The sequence below is a fragment of the Phyllopteryx taeniolatus genome, chromosome 3 (assembly GCF_024500385.1).
Source record: "Phyllopteryx taeniolatus isolate TA_2022b chromosome 3, UOR_Ptae_1.2, whole genome shotgun sequence".
Classification (NCBI taxonomy): Eukaryota; Metazoa; Chordata; class Actinopteri; order Syngnathiformes; family Syngnathidae; genus Phyllopteryx; species Phyllopteryx taeniolatus.
This window is the reverse complement of record NC_084504.1, coordinates 6,378,077-6,397,288: the sequence shown is the minus strand read 5'-3', so window position 1 is coordinate 6,397,288 and position 19,212 is coordinate 6,378,077. Positions and strand designations below refer to the sequence as shown.

General features: G+C 41.3%; 2 protein-coding genes across 4 annotated transcripts in view; both read right to left on the bottom strand.

Annotated features, from left to right (window-relative positions):
• The window catches only part of atp2a2a (ATPase sarcoplasmic/endoplasmic reticulum Ca2+ transporting 2a), a 32,618-nt gene extending 32,041 nt beyond the window's left edge, over positions 1-577 (bottom strand). The window contains exon 1 of one of the 2 annotated variants that reach the window (XM_061766675.1): positions 45-577. In XM_061766675.1, the coding sequence (XP_061622659.1) occupies positions 45-162 (118 nt within the window). In that variant the 5' untranslated portion in view covers positions 163-577. The remainder of the gene's footprint in view (positions 1-44) is intronic. The other variant, XM_061766676.1, reaches the window with a different exon arrangement.
• A 688-nt stretch (positions 578-1,265) lies between these two features.
• On the bottom strand, positions 1,266-18,982 carry ift81 (intraflagellar transport 81 homolog). 2 transcript variants are annotated; one of them, XM_061766677.1, is made up of 19 exons: positions 18,666-18,982; positions 18,474-18,577; positions 18,208-18,388; positions 18,044-18,133; positions 17,890-17,955; positions 17,470-17,580; positions 15,997-16,081; positions 15,602-15,765; positions 15,421-15,516; positions 14,517-14,663; positions 10,543-10,608; positions 10,177-10,326; positions 7,661-7,789; positions 5,347-5,436; positions 4,623-4,709; positions 4,341-4,412; positions 2,444-2,529; positions 2,133-2,178; positions 1,266-2,033 (listed from the first exon to the last, which is right to left on the bottom strand). In XM_061766677.1, exons 1-19 carry the CDS (start codon positions 18,807-18,809, stop codon positions 1,851-1,853), a joined length of 2,097 nt encoding a protein of 698 aa, XP_061622661.1. In that variant the 5' UTR covers positions 18,810-18,982; the 3' UTR covers positions 1,266-1,850. The 2 variants fall into 2 exon arrangements, with proteins under 2 accessions (XP_061622661.1, XP_061622662.1); XM_061766678.1 differs by lacking the exon at positions 10,543-10,608 and having other exon boundaries at positions 18,666-18,970.
• Positions 18,983-19,212: the final 230 nt, after the last annotated feature.

Here is a 19,212-nt window from a genome sequence, read left to right as displayed (position 1 = left end):
TTCATTCACAGGCGCAGTGACTTGAGAAGTTGAAAGTGGCGTACCGTTCATGCCCCATTTCTCCCGCTGTCGTTTCACCTCGTCCAGAGAGAGCCCTGTGCTCTCGTTGACGCAGAAATAACAGTAAACTTCCTCCACACTCTTCGTGTGTGCGTTCTCCATGGCGGACTGGCGGCTCCTTCCCGTATAAGCTTCACACTTTCACACCGCTGTAAGCACCGCTGCGCCCTGCCTTCTCTCAAAGAGCCAGTTGGGAAATAATGGACTAACTAGTTTATCAAGGGAGCGCGCGTGGGTAGCAACCGACAGCCAAGAACGTATTCGCCCTTTTTGCCCTTCGACGAGTCTATGTGACGAAAATGGATACTACGGTGAGCCAAATTGTCGTTGCCCCGGTGGGATGAAGATTACTCTGAGCGCCGGGGTATGTCCAGAAACGGTGGCAGGCTGCCTACTACAGTGTCCTGTGTACGACGGAACTGCATTCGTCCGGACTGGTCCTGAGTGTTTCGGGGCTGTAACCAGCTTTGTGTGAGTGAGCCATTGCGTCGCTGACAAGCTGCCTTTATCAAAGCGGTGCTCCGCGGTTCTGCATGTGGACTCGTCTAATTGGACGAACGGTGTCAGCTGACCCCCCCCAAAACCAAGGAAACACAAAACCCCGGAAATAACTTGGGTAACTCTTGAACACATTAGTGATTTCATTTCATTCATTTGTGTTGCTCAATAAGACGTGACTTACTAAATAAATGCATACAATCTGTCAACACAGCCATGTTGATGGTGAACATTTAGAGACCCATTGGCCCCAGCCGAGATCTTCAGGGGCTGTCATTGTATGTAACCTGACAGGGATGACATGACGTGCATCATCTGTTAGCACAGCTCAGTAAGGCCCTTAGACGAAGATGCTTTAAAAATAACACGATACTCCACAGTTGGACATCATTGTGCACGCAAGTGTGTTTGGCACAAGAGCTTGATACATTGACTGTCATCAGCAGATTAAAAAAAAATACCCTGGAACTTCTATCAAGACGTTACTTGGAACATGAAGCAGAACCATAAACCAAACGAATCAAGGCTATGCTGGGCATTTGAACTTTGTCCAGCAAGTACTTTAAAATGATAGGTGATAGCTTTGAATATCAGTGGGAATGCTTGTTTGTCAGTATGACCCATGATGTGTGTGCCTTAAACAGCTCTTGTCCAAAGTCAGCTGGGCTTGGCTGGATGGAGGGATAAATGAAAACAATGTACCTGTATTTGAGTTTGAATATTTTCATTACAAAATCATTACAGTTGCTCGTTACAAAAGTCAAAATACGTTATTTTTAGATTACTCTGGCAAATCGCATGTAATCATTTTTTTAAATGCAGACTATCAGTCAAAATCAACATGGCCATGCCGTACCATTCAATGAAATCTGATGATATGAAATCTGATTGTATGAATTGCAACAGTTAGCTCCAAAATTGGCAAGACACACAGTCCAAGGTCATGTTATTCCTGCTAACAATAGTTGACCGTGACCACCGGTACTAGACTTCGTGTGCTGTTATCGCTAGACACTTGGATCGAAAGTATATTAAGGATAAGCATGTGTCAAAAGGTCTGGTGGGTCACAGAGAGTTAAAACATTGGAGATCATCATCTGAAATCCTTTCACAAAATGGACTGTTGTGCTCCTCATGTAAGGAAACGGTAACCCATTGTTACAGTTGTAGATATCCCATGAATAATGAAATAACGCTTATGAAGCATTTTCATGAAGCAAATTACATTAAATACATAGCACAGTAAGGTTTAAAAGGAAGTAGATTTACACACATAGAAAGTATGTTAACCCTCACAGTACAAGCCTATCCTCTCCTCCTTCTTGGATGACCTGACCGACAGATGCCTCATTCTGCACTTTTATGAAGCACTGTCTCTTGCACTCCATCAGCTGCTCCAAGTCCTGCCACATCTTCATCTGCTCCATGTTAGCACTGTGGCTCTCCCTCACCATCTTCTGCTTCTCACGTAACTTCTGCAGTCCACGGGGAAAAAAGATAAAATGGCACATTGATCGTTTCAAACACCTCACTTCAATAATGTCCCCAAGAAAGTTGCTGACTAAATTACTCACCTTGCCAAGTAACTCCTGCTCTGCAATGTTCTTCATGTACACTTCCCTACAAACACAAGGGTATAATTCACATGCAGGCCATGGCAAATTTAAAAGAGCTCACCCATTGTTTTCAGTGTAGTTTCTCATATACCCTCAATCCATATTTTGGTTCCATCATGTGTGGTAAGAAATTTGTAATGCCTCTTTATGTGGAATGAAATAATGACATGGGAGCAGCTCAACCGACTGTGATGTAAGAGGAGCTCCCTGAGAGTACAAAAGGTTATTCATCTTGCAAGCAGCTGGTTGGCCTGACTCAATGTGCTCACCTGATTGCTCTTTTCCTCTCCTGGACATCAGAGGACACATAGGCCTTCATCTCCTCAGCCGCTCGCTGTATTTGCATCTCAGTGATCTGTGTAAGACAAGAGATGGGAGTTTCAAGTTATTGTCCTATTGGCAGGGGTGCAATTGAAGGTGGGGGGCAGGCACACTTTCCAAATCTATCCCCTCTGTCTTTCCCCACACTTACATTAAAAAAAAATCAATACATTCCTTTTTAACAAATCCTAGCTTGTTTTTTTCCGAGCTGCCCTTGAAGGCATCATAAACAGTCGCTGCGCAGACGACCAATGACAAAGACAGTAGACAAGACACGTATGCTAAAAAAAATGTTGAGCAAACCAAACCAGTTTGCAAAAGGAAAACGTATTTTTTCAAAGGAGCAATTTAAGTTGAGTAACACTATTATACATGGAAATGTAACCAATGTATGTCATATTAACAGGTAACAAACGTTAAGGTATAATATGGAATGAGTCGGTCATTATTGTCAAAAGACCACAAACAGGCCAAGGGCATGTTATTGGACTCAGATGTCCAGGAGAAATAAAGTTATATTATTATCACCCACAGCCCTTTCAGATCAAATGTTATGAGCATTTTAATAGTGTCACGAGGTAAAAACTGCAATCTGTGAGGCTCCTATCGCTAACTTTTTCACTTGTTGGAAAACAATACAGTAGTGTGAATCAGCCCTGACGCTCAGGCTAATACAGCAGTCTTGTATTGTTACCTACAGCATGTTAGCTTGCTTGCCAGATACTTTAATGCCAACAACAAACCCAATCCTTAGTTTCTGCTTGGAATAAGTGTTCACTGCTTTGCACATATTTCCCATCCATAAATAGGATTCATAAAGTTGTGATTGATTGCTATATATAAAATCCATGGTTTGAAATATGTATAGTAAGTAAGTAAATGGTCTGATTTAAATGTGGCGACCAGTTCAGGGTGTAGACCGCCTTTTGCCCGACGTCGGCTAGGATAGGTTCCAGCTCACCTGCTACCCTGAAAGCGGTATAGATAATGGATGGATTGAATGGATACAAATGTGTTTCCATGAACATCTTCTTTTGCCTAAAACACAAAGACATTTTCTGCTTTCATGGAGAACTCAGGAAATTGGAAAGCATAAGCATTCAAGAGGCCGAAATTAGAGGATCTGGACTTTTTAAGGACAGTGTAAAGTAATTTTCGTTTTTTTTTTTTCCTAAATACATTACATATGTTTCAGTATACGTGGTGAAAACATGCAAAGGCTGAGAAAACATTTGTACTGAATTGTTGTGATATAGGGTGAAACTCTTTTACCATCTCAGTTGTCCGTTTTTTTTGGCCGGGGCTAAAAACAAGCCCAAGTACACACTTGGGTTTGGTCGAACATTCTGGCCATGAAGCACCCCTCCCTGACTAGTTTAATATTCAGCGCCCTTCTTTCATCTTTCTCTATTCAATGCAATTGCCACCTCCTTATCTATAATAATAACTTGCTATCCCGACAACCCGAAAAAAAAAAACATATTCCCTGAAACGTTATGTTTCGTGTTATTTGGGCTACAGTATCACTGGTGTGTGCCCCCACGCACGCATATAGCGAGGCAACGGTGAACTCGACGCCTCCACCGCCCCACGTCTGCCCACCAACGCTAAGAGATAGTAGCTGCCAGCGGGGCAGCGGAACGGCATCAGCCTCAGAGTGCTTGCTTGGCCCTTCGTGATGTAGTGGGGCGAGGAGGAGGAGGGAAAGAAAAAAAAAAAAAAAAAAAAAACATCCAGGGTGACCTGGACCCACCCAACTCCAAGTATGCTGCAAGTATTGTTCAATTCTACATTCTCAATGTTTAACTTGGTTTCAGCCTTATGCGACTTCCTGCTCTTCCTTGCCTCGGACTTGCTGTTGATGTAATGATATCGGTTTTCCTCCTGTGCCGTCTCTTCTCTCAATGCTTTCACCTCCTGTGAAAAAAGTAAAAATAAATGTTATTGCCAATAATCTGAAAGAAAATCAAGGAATCTCATTTAAATAGGAAAAAATATAGATAAAAATTACCAACAATTATGCACTGCAGCATACACAGCAAAGAAACATGAGTATGACTTCAGAACAAAGAAAAACACTAAAATTCCACTACTATTATTTTTAGTACAGTAGTACAAAAACTATACCTGCTCCAATTTAGATCTGTTGCTCTCCAGACCAGCACCACAACTTTCATACTGGGATTTCTTTTCTTCATGCTCCTGATTTAACACCTGGCATGATGTTTGAGCAGGAAGTCAAAATTTCATCCACAAAAAAACAGATCATTTTTTCGGTACAAAATCTTAGCAAGACACCAATTTCAACACTGTCCAATTATAGTATCACTAAAAACACAGCTTCACTTTGAGCAACTTAACAAACAATGGCCTCTTACAAAGTCTATTTCCGTCCTTTGGTTGCAGTGTTTCATTGGTGGACATTAGCCAGTGAAGTGGAAGATGGAACACATGTAGGAAAAATTAATCCTCTGCCTTTGGCGGAGCAATGTGTGGGGGCTTTCCCATCATGCATTTTATTTCTGGATCATTTAAATGATTAAAGTACCGTCATGACAATAGACAAACATAGGATACAGAAGGCCAGCAGGAATCAGTAATAGATTTGTAAATTTGATTCAGGGTTTATCACAGTGGTTTCATTACATGTTTATCTTCACATCCTATTTACCATACTGTATGTATATAATGTAGTTATTTATAAGTAAAGTCAGTGCAATATTTTGCATTTATAAAGAGATACTATGATAGTCTTATATGTTTGCATTTTGTGAAAGTTGTCTTAATTAAAATAATAGTTTATAATGGAGAATTATGTCATACCGTTGCATTTTAAAACAGCAATGCTCACCTGACACTGCTGCCTCAGTGACCTCAGCTCTTTGATAATTGGAGCGAGAGCAGACTTCTTCTCCACTATCATTGAGTTTAATTGCTTTACCTATGAAAACATACAAACAGTTACAATGACGATTTTGTTCTGCTCTTTAGATGATTATTATATATACACAGTAACAAATAATACTAAATAGTAAATATATATTGTTTACATTAACAGTCAAACCAGGAGCAAAACAGAGAATTGATAGTCTATTTTGCATTTCTCAGGGAATGGCGGCCGACTGGTTAGAGCGTCTGCCTCACAGTTCTGAGGACCGGGGTTCAATCCCCGGCCCTGCCAGTGTGGAGTTTGCATGTTCTCCCCGTGCCTGTGTGGGTTTTCTCCGGGCACTCCGGTTTCCTCCCACATCCCAAAAACATGCATGGTAGGTTAATTGAATACCCTAAATTGCCCGTAGGTGTGAATGTGATTGCGAATGGTTGTTTGTTTAAATGTGCCCTGCGATTGGCTGGCAACCAGTTCAGCGTGTACCCTGCCTCCTGCCCGATGATAGCTGGGATAGGCTCCAGCACTCCCACGACCCTTGTGAGGATAAGCGGCTCAGATAATGGATGGATGGATGGATGCCTTCGAATGACAATGAGTATGTTCAGAAATTCAATCTGACGCTCTCACTGCGCTTGGAGAGTGCAGTGTTCAGAGAGGCAGAGTGCACTCCATTTGCTATGTATTTATGAATGAGCGTATTGGCCATTGGCAGTGATACGTCAGTACATCCACCATATTGAATGTGTCAGTTCTACCTGTAAACATCTCGTCCTGCCTGACACTCCGGCGGCTCTGTCTCCTCAGTCAGAGAGGCGGGAGTGCGCTCCAGCATTTCCAGAGTGTGGCTCTCTGAATAACTGAACGGCACACTGCAACAGCGTTTTGAGTTTCCAGACGTTCGGGAATGTAGAGAGCGCGCTTGGAGTGAATTTCCGAATTTTCCCCAATAATTCAAGAATGATTTTGTGATTAGAAATTCAATCTTAACTGGAATTACAAGTAGCATTTTTTGCATTTGCCAATAAAATTCATCCATCCATCCATCCTCTTCACCGCCTATCTTCACCAGGGTCGCGGGCTGCTGGAGCCTATCCCAGCTATCTTCGGGCAGGAGAAGGGGTACACCCCGAACCGGTCGCCAGCCAATCGCAGGGCACATAAGCAACAAACAACCATTCGCAGTCACATTCACACCTACGGGCAATTTAGAGTCTTCAATCAACCTACTATGCATGTTTTTGGGATGTGGGAGGAAACCGGAGTGCCCGGAGAAAACCCACCCAGGCACGGGGAGAACATGGAAACGCCACACAGGCGGGGCCGGGATTTGAACCCCGGTACCCAGAACTGTGAGGCAGATGTGCTAGCCAGTCGGCCACTGTGCCAGCTGCCAATGAAATTCTTTCAGTTATTGTAAAATATTGACATGTACAATATACACTTACGAACAATGCGGTAGTTAACTTGACTACTCAAAGGAAACGCTTAGCATTTACATTAAAATATGTGGATTTCCATCCATCCATCCATTTTCTGAGCCGCTTCTCCTCACTAGGGTCACGGGCGTTCTGGAGCCTATCCCAGCTATCATCGGGCAGGAGGCGGGGTACACCCTGAACTGGTTGCCAGCCAATGGCAGGGCACATACAAACAACCATCCGCACTCACATGTACGGGCAACTTAGAGTCGTCAATTAACCTACCATGCATGTTTTTGGGATGTGGGAGGAAACCGGAGTACCCGGAGAAAACCCACGCAGGCACGGGGGGAACATGCAAACTCCACACAGGCGGGGCCGGGGATTGAACCCCGGTCCTCAGAACTGTGAGGCACACGCTCTAACCAGTCGTCCACCGTGCCGCCATATGTGGATTTTTTTTTTTATTTATTTATTTTTTTTACTTATTGGAAACACAATTACTTTAACTTAATTGTAATATCAAGAGACACACCTGGTTTTCATGGGTTTGTGGGGACTCATGTTATGGTAAACACACAATATGGTAAATTAAAGTAAAATAGTTATCTCTTACCTAATGGCGCAATTGATTTGGCCCGAAATGTGCTTAAACCATGCGCATTATGCTTCATCAATCAAGCCAAATTTTAGGTTCCTACCTACCTGCTCACACGCTCATATGCACACAACTATTCCACAAATTTACGAAATTTACTATACAGTATTTATTCAAAGGTGAACATTTTTAATTTATCAATACATCAGAATTGTAAAAACAAAAACATTCTGCTGATGCCTTGATAGAGTAACGTTACCATTTCAGACATATCATCCAGTGTGCGGCCCTTCTTTTCATCTAGCTCACTCTTGATGGCTGACACCCTCTCTAGTTCCTCCTGAGTGTTGCTGTAGCCAGAGATACCCTTTTCAGCTTCCATAGTTTGCTTTAAAAAAAAAACAGGGGAGAGAAATGTGGCAAGTTAATGACACAAAAAAGGCAGCAAAAGGCAGAGACTGCAGAGTTTACTATTTTGCTTAGTATCTTAGGTATAAAATATTGATTTTTTTACTTTTTTTATTCAGAACCATTTATCTAGAATCAATTTCAGATGACAATAAGCATGGTGGCCAGCGGAAATACCACATGGAAAAACATGCTGCATAGATCACAGCTGTTGGATTTAATTACAAGAGGCGACCGCGATGAAATCAGCAGTGGTCAAATTTGCTCTGTGTTGAAAATAAATTAATAAAATTACTGACAGCTTTCATTTATTATTATTATTTTTTGGGTGGCAGGATGATGCCTTTCTAATTTCCCGAAACTTTGGCAAGGACTTCAAGTACCAAAAAAGGACACATTCAGTTTTACTGGTGTGTGCGATACAGGTCCAGTGATTTAATTTTGTTGTTTAAATCATGATCAATGGAACCATAAAAAGAATACAAATAAATAAATAAATAAAATGGTACATGGCGGCACGGTGAACAACTGGTTAGCACGTTGGCCTCACAGTTCTGAGGACCCGGGTTCAAATCTGGCGTCGCCTGTGTGGAGTTTGCATGTTCTCCCCGTGCCTGTGTGGGTTTTCTCCGGGTACTCCGATGTCCTCCCACATCCCAAAAACATGTATGGTAGGTTAATTGAAGACACTAAATTCCCCGTAGGTGTAAATGTGAATGCGAATGCGAATGGTTGTTTGTTCATATGTGCCCTGCGATTGGCTGGCGAACAGGTTAGGGTGTACCCCACCTCTCGCCCAGAGTCAGGGACAGGCTCCAGCACGCCCCCGACCCTAGTGAGGATAAGCGGTACGGAAAATGGATGGATGGATGAAAATGGTACAGTGTGCCTCTTATCCTCAGCTTATGCTGTCATACACCATGGACCAGGAGGTATCCTAGTCACGAACAAAGAGTTGAACAAACAAGTAATAGCCTGCCAATGACTTTTTACATGGTTATCAATGGTTCAGCCTTGGCGGAGGCCTGTTCACTACCAAGTGAAATTTTACATTTTCTATTTGTTTCTCCTTCAGTCATTGCCAACTACTATACTATGTGCACAGTTTAACATGGGTTTGAGAACCGAGTGTACAGGAGACATTAAAGGGGCCATCATAGAAAGTTAACAGAGTTAAATTGCTTCTATACAAATAAATGGGTCTCAGGAATACCCCCATTAAAGACGCAAAATCGACCAGCGCAATTCGTCTCGGGATTGAGAAATCACATTGGATGTGCTAAATTCATCTACTTGCATATACTCCATCCATCCATCCATTTACTGAACCGCTTATCCTCACAAGGGTCGCGGGAGTGCTGGAGCCTATCCCAGCTATCTTCGGGCAGGAGGCGGGGTACACCCTGAACTGGTTGCCAGCCAATCGCAGGGCACACATAAACAAACAACCATTCGCATTCACACCTACGGGCAATTTAGAGTCTTCAATCAACCTATCATGCATGTTTTTGGGATGTGGGAGGAAACCGGAGTGCCCGGAGAAAACCCACGCAGACAGGGGGAGAACATGCAAACTCCACACAGGCAGGGCCGGGGATTGAACCCCGGTCCTCAGAACGGTGAGGCAGATGCTCTAACCAGTCGTCCACCGTGCCGCCCTTGCGTATACTCCTCGAACAAAATGAATGGTGCAGCAAATTAATGCATTTTGAAGACATGATCCTGGTTGCACCCAGTTTAGTAGAGCAGCTTCCACAGTTGTGTGCATGCACAATCAAGTTTGCGACAGATTCCCTCTGTAGAGTAAGAGCGCTACTAACTCATCACATCCAAAGGATGACACTGAAAATTGTCATAGCTTGACAACTCCCAGTGAGGGATGCAGAAAGAGCAGGGGTAGCAGATGCAAAAGTCAGATATAGCAGCTCTGCATGGCTTCCTTCAGGGAGCTTATCAACAAGTCAGGCGCTGGGAACACAAAGAGGCGTGAAGCAATTTCCAGGAAGCTTCTAGCACACCAGTGTTAACACAGTGAGTGTGAACGGGGAGATAAAACACAAACAGAACATTTGCACTGGGGCGGCAAATGTGCAGCACACATGGTACAGTTTGGGGTTGCCTTGCTAAAGGGCAATTCAGATTGATGCAGGGGATAGAGCAGTTCCAACAATGCCCCATTCACATTTTTCCTAATGTTCCCCCCCAAGGCTGAGTCGAAATGACTACTAATCAGTTTCCAAACAGACAAGTGGACAGCAGCCCTACTTCATGTTCCTGTGTAATGCTTTGCAAGAATTTATGGAAGTTATGAAAAAAGTAAGTGTTGCATTTGTATTTTCTTTATCACAGACGGATCATATTAGGTACCAGTTTCTCTTGGACAGCCTCATGCCTTTGCTTGAGAATCTCCTCCGTCCGTTGTAAAACTCCATACTCTGCCTTCAGCTCTGCAATTTCCTGACGTTTCTTCTTGTATACCGTACCTTTGCTTCGCAGTTTCACCACCAAACGTTTCAGCTATGAGGGAACAAATGACAATTAAAGTCAACATATTTGACACCAGCCAGGGGTCACTTTGTTTGATTTTAGATCTAACATCTCCAAAATAATCGTTTTATATACATACATACGCACACACATATATACACATATACATATTTATATATACATACATAGACATACACACACACATCCATCATACATCAATCCATTTTCTGTACCGCTTATACTCACGAGGGTCGCGGGCGTGCTGGACCCCATCCCAGCTATCTTTGGGCGAGAGGCGGGGTACACCCTGAACTGGTCGCCGCCCAATCACAGGGAACATATAAAGAAACAACCATTCACAATCACATTCATACCTATGGGCAATTTAGAGTCTTCAATCAACCTACCATGCATGTTTTGTTTGATTTTGTATATATATATATATATATATACATATATATATATATATATATGTATAATATGTATATATACACATATATATATATATATATATATATATATATATATATATATATATATATGTATATATACACATATATATATATATATATACACACACATATATATATATATATATATATAGATACACACACACATACATATATACATATATATATACACATACATATATACATATATACACACACTTTACACCTATCTGATCAGCTTGATCGGTATCGGCCGATAATTAGCATTTTATGCTGATCGGCTGGTCGGGTTTAATGTCAAAATTCGCCGATCCGATCAATGACTCCGCAAAAGACATTTACTCTGCGTCACCATCGTGTACAGTATATTTGAATCCAACAGCTAGTTTATTTTTAGCCTTGTCGCGTGTCTTTTGACATAGTACTGTAAATATCTGACCCCCAATAAAGTTATAAAAAAAAAAAAAACAGCGGCGGTGTGGAACAGACATGTCTGACAGACAACACGTAATGCCTGGATCAGACTACAAGACAAATTTGGTCTTTCACGATTGCACTGCGTCAGACTACTGCAATAAAATCTTGGATTCCGATACCACCTGGGCCGAAGTTTCACCTTCCAACAACACAATGACCCTAAGCACACAGCTAAGATAACGAAGGAGTGGCTTCAGAACAACTTAGTGACTGTTCTTGAATGGCCCAGCCAGAGCCCCGACCGACTTAAACCCAATTGAGCATCACTGGAGAGACCTGAAAATGGCTGTCCACCAACGTTCACCATCCAACCTGACAGAACTGGAGAGGATCTGCAAGGAGGAATGGCAGAAGATCCCCAAATCCAGGTGTGAAAAACTTGTTGCATCATTCCCAAAAAGACTCAGGGCTGTATTAGCTCAAAAGGGTGCTTCTACCGAATACTGAGGAAAGGGTCTGAATACTTATGACTGTGTGATATTCCAGTTTTTCTTTTTTAAGAAATCTGCAAAAATGTCAACAATTTATTTTTTCCCTGTCAATGTGGGGTGCTGTGTGTACATTAATGAAGAAAATATGCAAATGGCTGCAATATAACAGTGACAAATTTAAGGGGGTCTGAATACTTTCCGTACCCACTGTGTGTTTATTATATATATTTATATATATAAATAAATGTACCCTTTATAAAGAAAACAGGTACACACAATCTTTCAAGGGTAATTTCTAACAGAATCTAGATGCATGCTGTCCAATGTCCTAGATGAAGGTCAGGAGAGCAAAGGGTTTTGAAAACAGCAGACAAGGGCTCTGGGGCCCGTGCCCTGATCTGGCATGGTCACTCGATCTGTTCAGCCAGCTTCGTCCAACAAATAGCTTCGCCTGACTTAGTGACTGCTGCAAGTGGACGTTGAGCTGGGCCCCCGAGTTTCTGTCTGTCTATCAGGACACAGTGAAGCTCCTCCACAATGAAGAGCAGCTATAAATGAACAAGGACATGAGAGAACAGTCCTAGAAAACACAGAATGTGCTTCATGTCCTTTGGGGATCCGAGAAGCTTGATGTAAGTGGGCATGAGTGGAGGGATGGTTCAGAGAGTATATTCTATGTGTATTTTAGGACATCAAGGGCAGTCGCGGCTGAGAGAGGATTTAACAGCGTAGAATACTCAGTTAAGAATACTCCATAGTGTTCCAAACAGTATGTTCCCAAAAGGAATCCTGTTACCAAACAAGAAGCGCATCCATAACACTCTTGACCAACCTGAAATGAAGTGCACAAAAGTACATATACAAGTTACCAGCAACACAGAGAGCTGGGCATGTTCCAAACACAAAATGGTGATCGCCTCTTAACTAAAGCACAACTATATTTGCAGTGTGATGTGGTCAGTTGAGAAACTTTTCTTGCAACTGGCCAACCAGTGCTGATCAGATGCAGTCATCCCTCTGCAGTGGGTGGGTGGCAGGTGATGACACAGCTAGCAGAATGGAAAATACCGCTGATAAAGTGATCTTCTCCACTGTAGCTGATGGCCCAAACTATGGAGGAGTCTGATAAGCGGTGCTGGACAAAACATTTTCCATTAACTTCAACCACGTATAGAACAAAGGACCCTCTTTGTTACTACAACTGATTGCTCGTCATCACTTCAGACACAGAGGAAAGAAGGTTCCAAATAATTCATGCATATTTGAAAAATAATTACATTAAACAATTATTGCATATCCATATTTTCCACTGTAACTGAATTTGCCCTCTCTGGGAGTAGAAAATGTAAAATATATGAAAATAGCAGGCCAATCAATCCATTTTTCCACAAAGACTTTCTCCATGGTATTGTTCAAATTATTTCTTAGAACAATTGAGAATAAAACCTGCTGAGAGTCATTTTACAGTGATGTTTATATTGTATTTGTAGATTTGTCAGAAGCAGAGACAGCAGCTGTTTTCTCCCTAATGCCAAAGCACCTGATTTGTTCCAATTAGAGTGATGTAATATCGCAAATATTGCAAAAATGCATAGTTGAGACCAAGGCAAGCTGTTCATCAGCTGTTTCTGTGAACTGATGCCAGATGCTACATTTACTGCAAATGTTTGTGAGGCACATTTATTCAGAGGAAATTCATTCTTTTCTGCTACAGTAGCAGGTCAGAGGGGTCAATAGTCAGAAAAGTGTTCAACGTGCACAATCAACAAGTAGGATTAAAACTTTGGGTCATACCGCTTAAATAAATGCTGCAAACTGAATATACTATTTTCTAGGGCTCTCAGAATAGCCTTCACTTTTCTCCTCTGGCTCCCCTGCTCACAACACACAGAGAAGATCAGGGAAAAGCCGTCGCCATTTTAGACTCCTCAAACAGGCAGTAAAGTTGCCTGCTACAGTTTGGCTGCAGCAGCGTTTTCATCTGTTGGTGGCTCTCTGGTTATAAACAACGATATAAATAGAGTTGATAGATCTGTCAAAGCTGTCACAGTGTATAAAGCCCATTATTGTAGGTTGATATCCAGCCTGTTCTCTTGACCAAAGTATTGAAATGATTGAGATCCACTTGCTGGGCAGCTCTCAGGGTATGGGGTAAATGAAGAGAACACATTTTTCTTTACACTGTGGATCTGCAAAATTTGACTGTATCTTAACCTTTCTGTAAACTTAGGGAATGAATAGACTAAAGATAAAGAGGTTCCTTCTTCGTGTTTTAGTTTCCTTGTCAATAATCCAGGCCTATTCATCAAGAGGACATCACAGCACATGTTTGGAAGTCCCTTGTCATGCAATAATATAAAGACCAAACTTTATAGGCCCCCAAGTCTATTAAAAGTGTTCAGTTGACTTAACTGAGTAACAAAGGATTTAGGCAAAAGAAGATTTCCAGGTATTTTGTTCAGTCCAGTTTCTTGTTCTGGATTTTCTCAGAGTTACTCTATTTATAGATCTTTATGAGAACGTGGGGGTGAGTGGGGAAACGGGATGAGTACTGTTAAGACAGTTAACAGTCCATGTTTGGATAGGACCAGAAATAGACTTTTCGTGTTTTCTGTGGTTTGAATATATATACAACGAGTAGCATAAAATGAATGAGCTTATCAGTCAATTCAAACACAAAAGAGAACGAGACAGAATAGTTTCTTTACTTTGGCCATTGCTTGTGCAACTCCTGTCTCAATTATTCTTTAACCAAACAAAGTGTGTCAATAATTTTAAAAAAAACCATCACAACACTGGGATTATTATTATTATTTTTTTATATAACTGAGTGTATTAACTTGTGACTACTGCTAAAGTGTACCTCGTCACCCCGGACGACCTCTTCTCCGTTGGAGGCTAGTGCCTGGCTGGTCCTATGTGTCAGCTCCCGCTCTGCAGCTGCTAACTCCTCCCTCGCTTCCTGCAGCTCTTCAGCTTTTGCTTCCTTTTTACGGATGATGATGGATGCCTGCGAGAGTCAGATTGCAATGGAAATATAAGCAAATGTGTTTCGGCGAATTTTAAAAAGGCTGGGGGTAAGAAACGATAGAAATGACATTACTTAATGAATAATATATATATGAATAGTTATTTTCTCAAAATCTTAATTAATGTAAATTAAGACAATTTGGAGAAAACCCTACTTCCAAATTTGAAACAGCTCAGGTCCAGCATGACTGTGGACCAGCACACAAATTAAGACCCGTAAAGGCTAACTGGATGTGATTGGTGTGGAAGAATTTGAGATGCTTTTTGAGATGAATTTGAGAGATTTGTGACTCACTTGTAGTGCAAGTGAGTCACTGACATCAGACCTGACAAATTTTCTTCTGGATGCATCGCGTAAAAATTCCCCGCACACTCCACCTATTGAACGTCTTCCCAGAAAAGTTGAAGCAGTGCAAAATGCAAAGAGGGGACCAACTCATATGTTGTTTTTCATTTTTTTGTAGCTGTGATGGTCATGTGCCTAAACTTTAGTCCATACAATGTAAATTAAATGAAAGGAAACATACTTGGCATACAACAACCAAATAGACCAGGACTCAACCTGGAAAGTTTTATGCTGCACTGGAGTTAAATTGTATGTTTAAATGAATAAACAACCCAAGACACGAAGAAAACCGGCATAACCATATTTGGCAGTACACATCAAGAGTCCAGTCCCACTGGGATACGTACATAAAAACGTACACAGAAAGCAAATAATATCCTAAATCCAGCACCTGCTGCCTGTAGAGAGTCAGCTTGTCATCAATAGGGTCGCTTCTCATCATCTTCTTCTCAATCAGATGATTTATCTGCATGTCAACTCCTTTAATCTGAAAAACCCAAGAGTGACTTCAAAAAATAATTTCATCAATAGGTAAAAGAATAGAGACTTCACAGTGGCATCCTGCGCCTAACCTTGTCCCTCAGCTCCAGGAGATCACCATGACCCATGGCGGGCTCTGATGCCACTTTTTGAAGGTACTGCACTGTACGCTTGAGGACCTCCAACTCTTTGGGAAGTTTCTCAGAGACCATGTAGGAATTGATCTTAATCTCCTCCTCGAGCCTCTTCATTAAACCTGGGGAAGACAGACTGCTTAACAGATTGCAAAAACCATTGCATTTCAAATGAAAAATGTCTAAAATTGCCAAGTAGCTACAACCTTGGCACTGCACACACACATCAAAAATTGTGAATAAGGAAAAAATAAAAAGACATTTCAATACTAGATAATCCCATTTTATAGCAGTTCTATTAATGACCCCGTAAAGCAACACTGAGTCCTGCAGAAGCAAAGAGCAATACTTACTATCTGGACTGGCATCAGCTGCAGCATGTCGCATGTCCTTCAACTGCTGCTGCAACCTCTGCAGCCTCTGCTGTGCCTGAAACAGCTAAAAACAAGCCGCTGATTATCATAAAAGGTCAATGACAAAATTGTACATGCAAACCCTCATCCAAAGTTTATAAATTACCTAAAAAGTGTCTTCCTTCAAACATGGGTTTGTTGTATTTAAGAATACTGTATGTACTAAAGGCCCAAGCACAAATAAATTAAATATTCGATGATGTACCCCTGTAAATGAGGCTGGTTTAGTCCATGTCTCTTGATATGAGTGTGTAAGAAGTCATCACAGTGTAAGCAAGGGCTGCAACTTTAAGTGGTTATGCTAAAACAAAGGCTGGATCAGGTATAAAATTGAAGAAATTGATGGTATGAATAGAGTTACATTACATTTCCCCCTGTGGCTGGATCTTCAGTACATCTACTTGCTGTGAATATGTGAATAATAGTAAATGCTTTTACTTTGCATACATTACATTTTATCATAGTTTACATCAATACAAGTAGTAGTAAAATATCAATTCACTCCATGTTAATATGTTCTTTTAAACTGTTTGTGAAATTATTGTCATGAAGCAGTTTTGAGAGAGTTTATTAAAAAACCTATTTTAAGAAAGTTTCTGGAAGGTTACATGGTGCTCAGGACTTTCATTTACAAATATTGGTACAGCCCTAAACAACCCTGCAGCTATGTATTATCTAACAATTACCATTTGTGCATAACAGTCAACACTATGTTTGACGCCACCTTGGTGTCTCTTCTAGTCTTTTCAGAATCTATTACTCACAAACATTGTAGTCATAGCTTTGGATTATGAACACATTTTATATACATTTGTCAGCCACAACATTTGGCACATTAAAGCTAAAGGTTCTGCTTTTACAATGTTTTGATAGGCACTGTCAGAGGTGCTTTTGTTGCATTTTAGTTTGCGCTGCGGCAGAATTGAACTCTTATCATACTGACAAGCGTATGGTAACTGTAAAATATAGTTTTGGGGATAAAAAAAAAAACCCAAAAAAACGAGAGATGGCTTTTCTTTGGACAGTCACAACATTTTGTTAACTTATCGACACAAGGGGGAAAGTATTGTATCACAAGCCCCTCCTCTCAGTATGCAGTACAGTTGTACAACACTGCAAACTACAACCACAATAATAAAACACATTTTTAATATATATAATATATATTTTTTTTTTTAGAAATTAGTACCTCTCAGACAGCATTCTCTTTGTCAATGTTTCTCTGTTACAACACTAATGAAGCGTGAGGTGAGTGTTTAGCTGTTGTGGTAATAATGTACACAAAAAAAACGAAGCATGTTTTGTATAAATCAGAAGGAAAATATAGCAGCTGCATATGATGGCCACGTGAATTGATGCATTATTTAAAGGTGACAAAACAGTGATGAAAAAGCAGCAGTGAGAAAGTTTTACTTGGTTCTTTTGTTCTTGCTTCTGGTGAGCCAAATGCTCTTCTCTCTTTTTCTCAACTCTCAGCTGTCTGGCCTGCTCCAGCATCTGTTGATGGTTGGACACTGACTCCACCTAGTGGAGAGACACATGCACTCAAAGATGATTTGCACACTATGTGGAGGTTGTCAAGTCAACACCTTCCAAAAATAACCATCCAACATACAGAGTCAGGTTTCGCCTTTTGGAATGACTTGGGTGTTAAGATCAACAGCCCATTACTTAGCTCGCTTGTAAAAACAACTTGACAAGCTGTCGCATCCCTGTCAGGTCTACTAAAGAAGCTGATAATATATGACAAGGGTTATATTTTCATTCCTCCGTGAATCCTAAAGCCTTCCAAGCATTACAAGAGCAAAGGGCCCCTTGGGGGAGTTGACTCACCCTCTTCTTCAACCTTTCCACACGTTTAATTAGTGGGCCCTTCTCCTCCTCCATTGCACCAATGTCCTGTTGGGAAAAAACAAAAATAATGTTAGAAAAACAAGCTTTGACAATTCCAATTTATATTGGGTGGTAAATAAGATTAAAAGTTTACCCTTCTGATTTCTGCCGTGGAAAACCCTGATGTCCTGAGCTGCTCACATTCCTTATGATTGGTCTTAAATCCTTCCACCAGTTCTTCATACTAGAACGCACATCTATACATTAGCTTTTTGTTGTCGCGATGATCACTGGCTTCATACATTTTGAAGGGCATACCTGGTGGTATGTGTCGCCGATGACGTCATCCGCCAGGAACTCTGCGGGAACGTCAAGTTTGACAAGAAAGCGAGCCAAGTAAGCTCTCTTCTTGAGCTCCGGGACCCTCTGCAGCAGCCAGTGCAGGATGGGATGGACCGCGGGTTTGCTGCCGACCACGAGACCCTGTCTGAAACCGCTCCTGAGGCGAAACATTGGACGAGTCGGGAAGAAATGCCCCACACAGACGCAAGAGTGCTTTCTCATATAAGTTTACAGCAACTTACAGATCAGACTGGTTGCCAGGTGGTTTGTATTTCAGCATCCCAAGCAGAGCACACATTCTCTTCGCTGTTTGTTCGGGCATTTCCTCGCGAATATCAATAGCGTGCTGAAAATACGATGGATCGAATACATTGCAAATGGTCAAAGGCATGAAAACAGCTTGCGAGTTGGGCAACAAATTGCACATCGCTTACCTTTGGGTCGACTTCAGCTAAAACGTCGTTTAAAATCTGGAGCAGCTGCATCGGTTCGAGGGAGTCAAACGTGATGAGATTAAAGTTTTTCCTAAACGGATCTTTGTTCAGTTGTTCGACAATCAATTTTAGTTGCTCACTCATCGTGACTCGATTCGTAGCTAATTTAAATAGCCAATACTAGCCTTTGACAATTTATAGTTGTGTCGTTAGCTAACCTGAGCTAGCTAGCATACAACGTCTGCCTGGAAAGACTCAATGGTGCATTCACAACACGTGAGGACGTCGTAATTTCAAGATCTCTGCTACCTTAGCTATTTTAGTTAAATACAATCACTTCTTTTTTGCCCTCATAGAAACCTATGTCACGCATAACACCAAACGTTAGAAGTACGTGTGCTCTTCCTTTAGGGTGTTTTGAACAAAATTGCACCTTTTCAATTTTGGATATTGGAAAAGCACGTACTGTTATAAGTGTAAACATCTAAATACATATCTAGAATACATCTGATATGATATCAATAATGAATGCATAATCTTTTGCAAA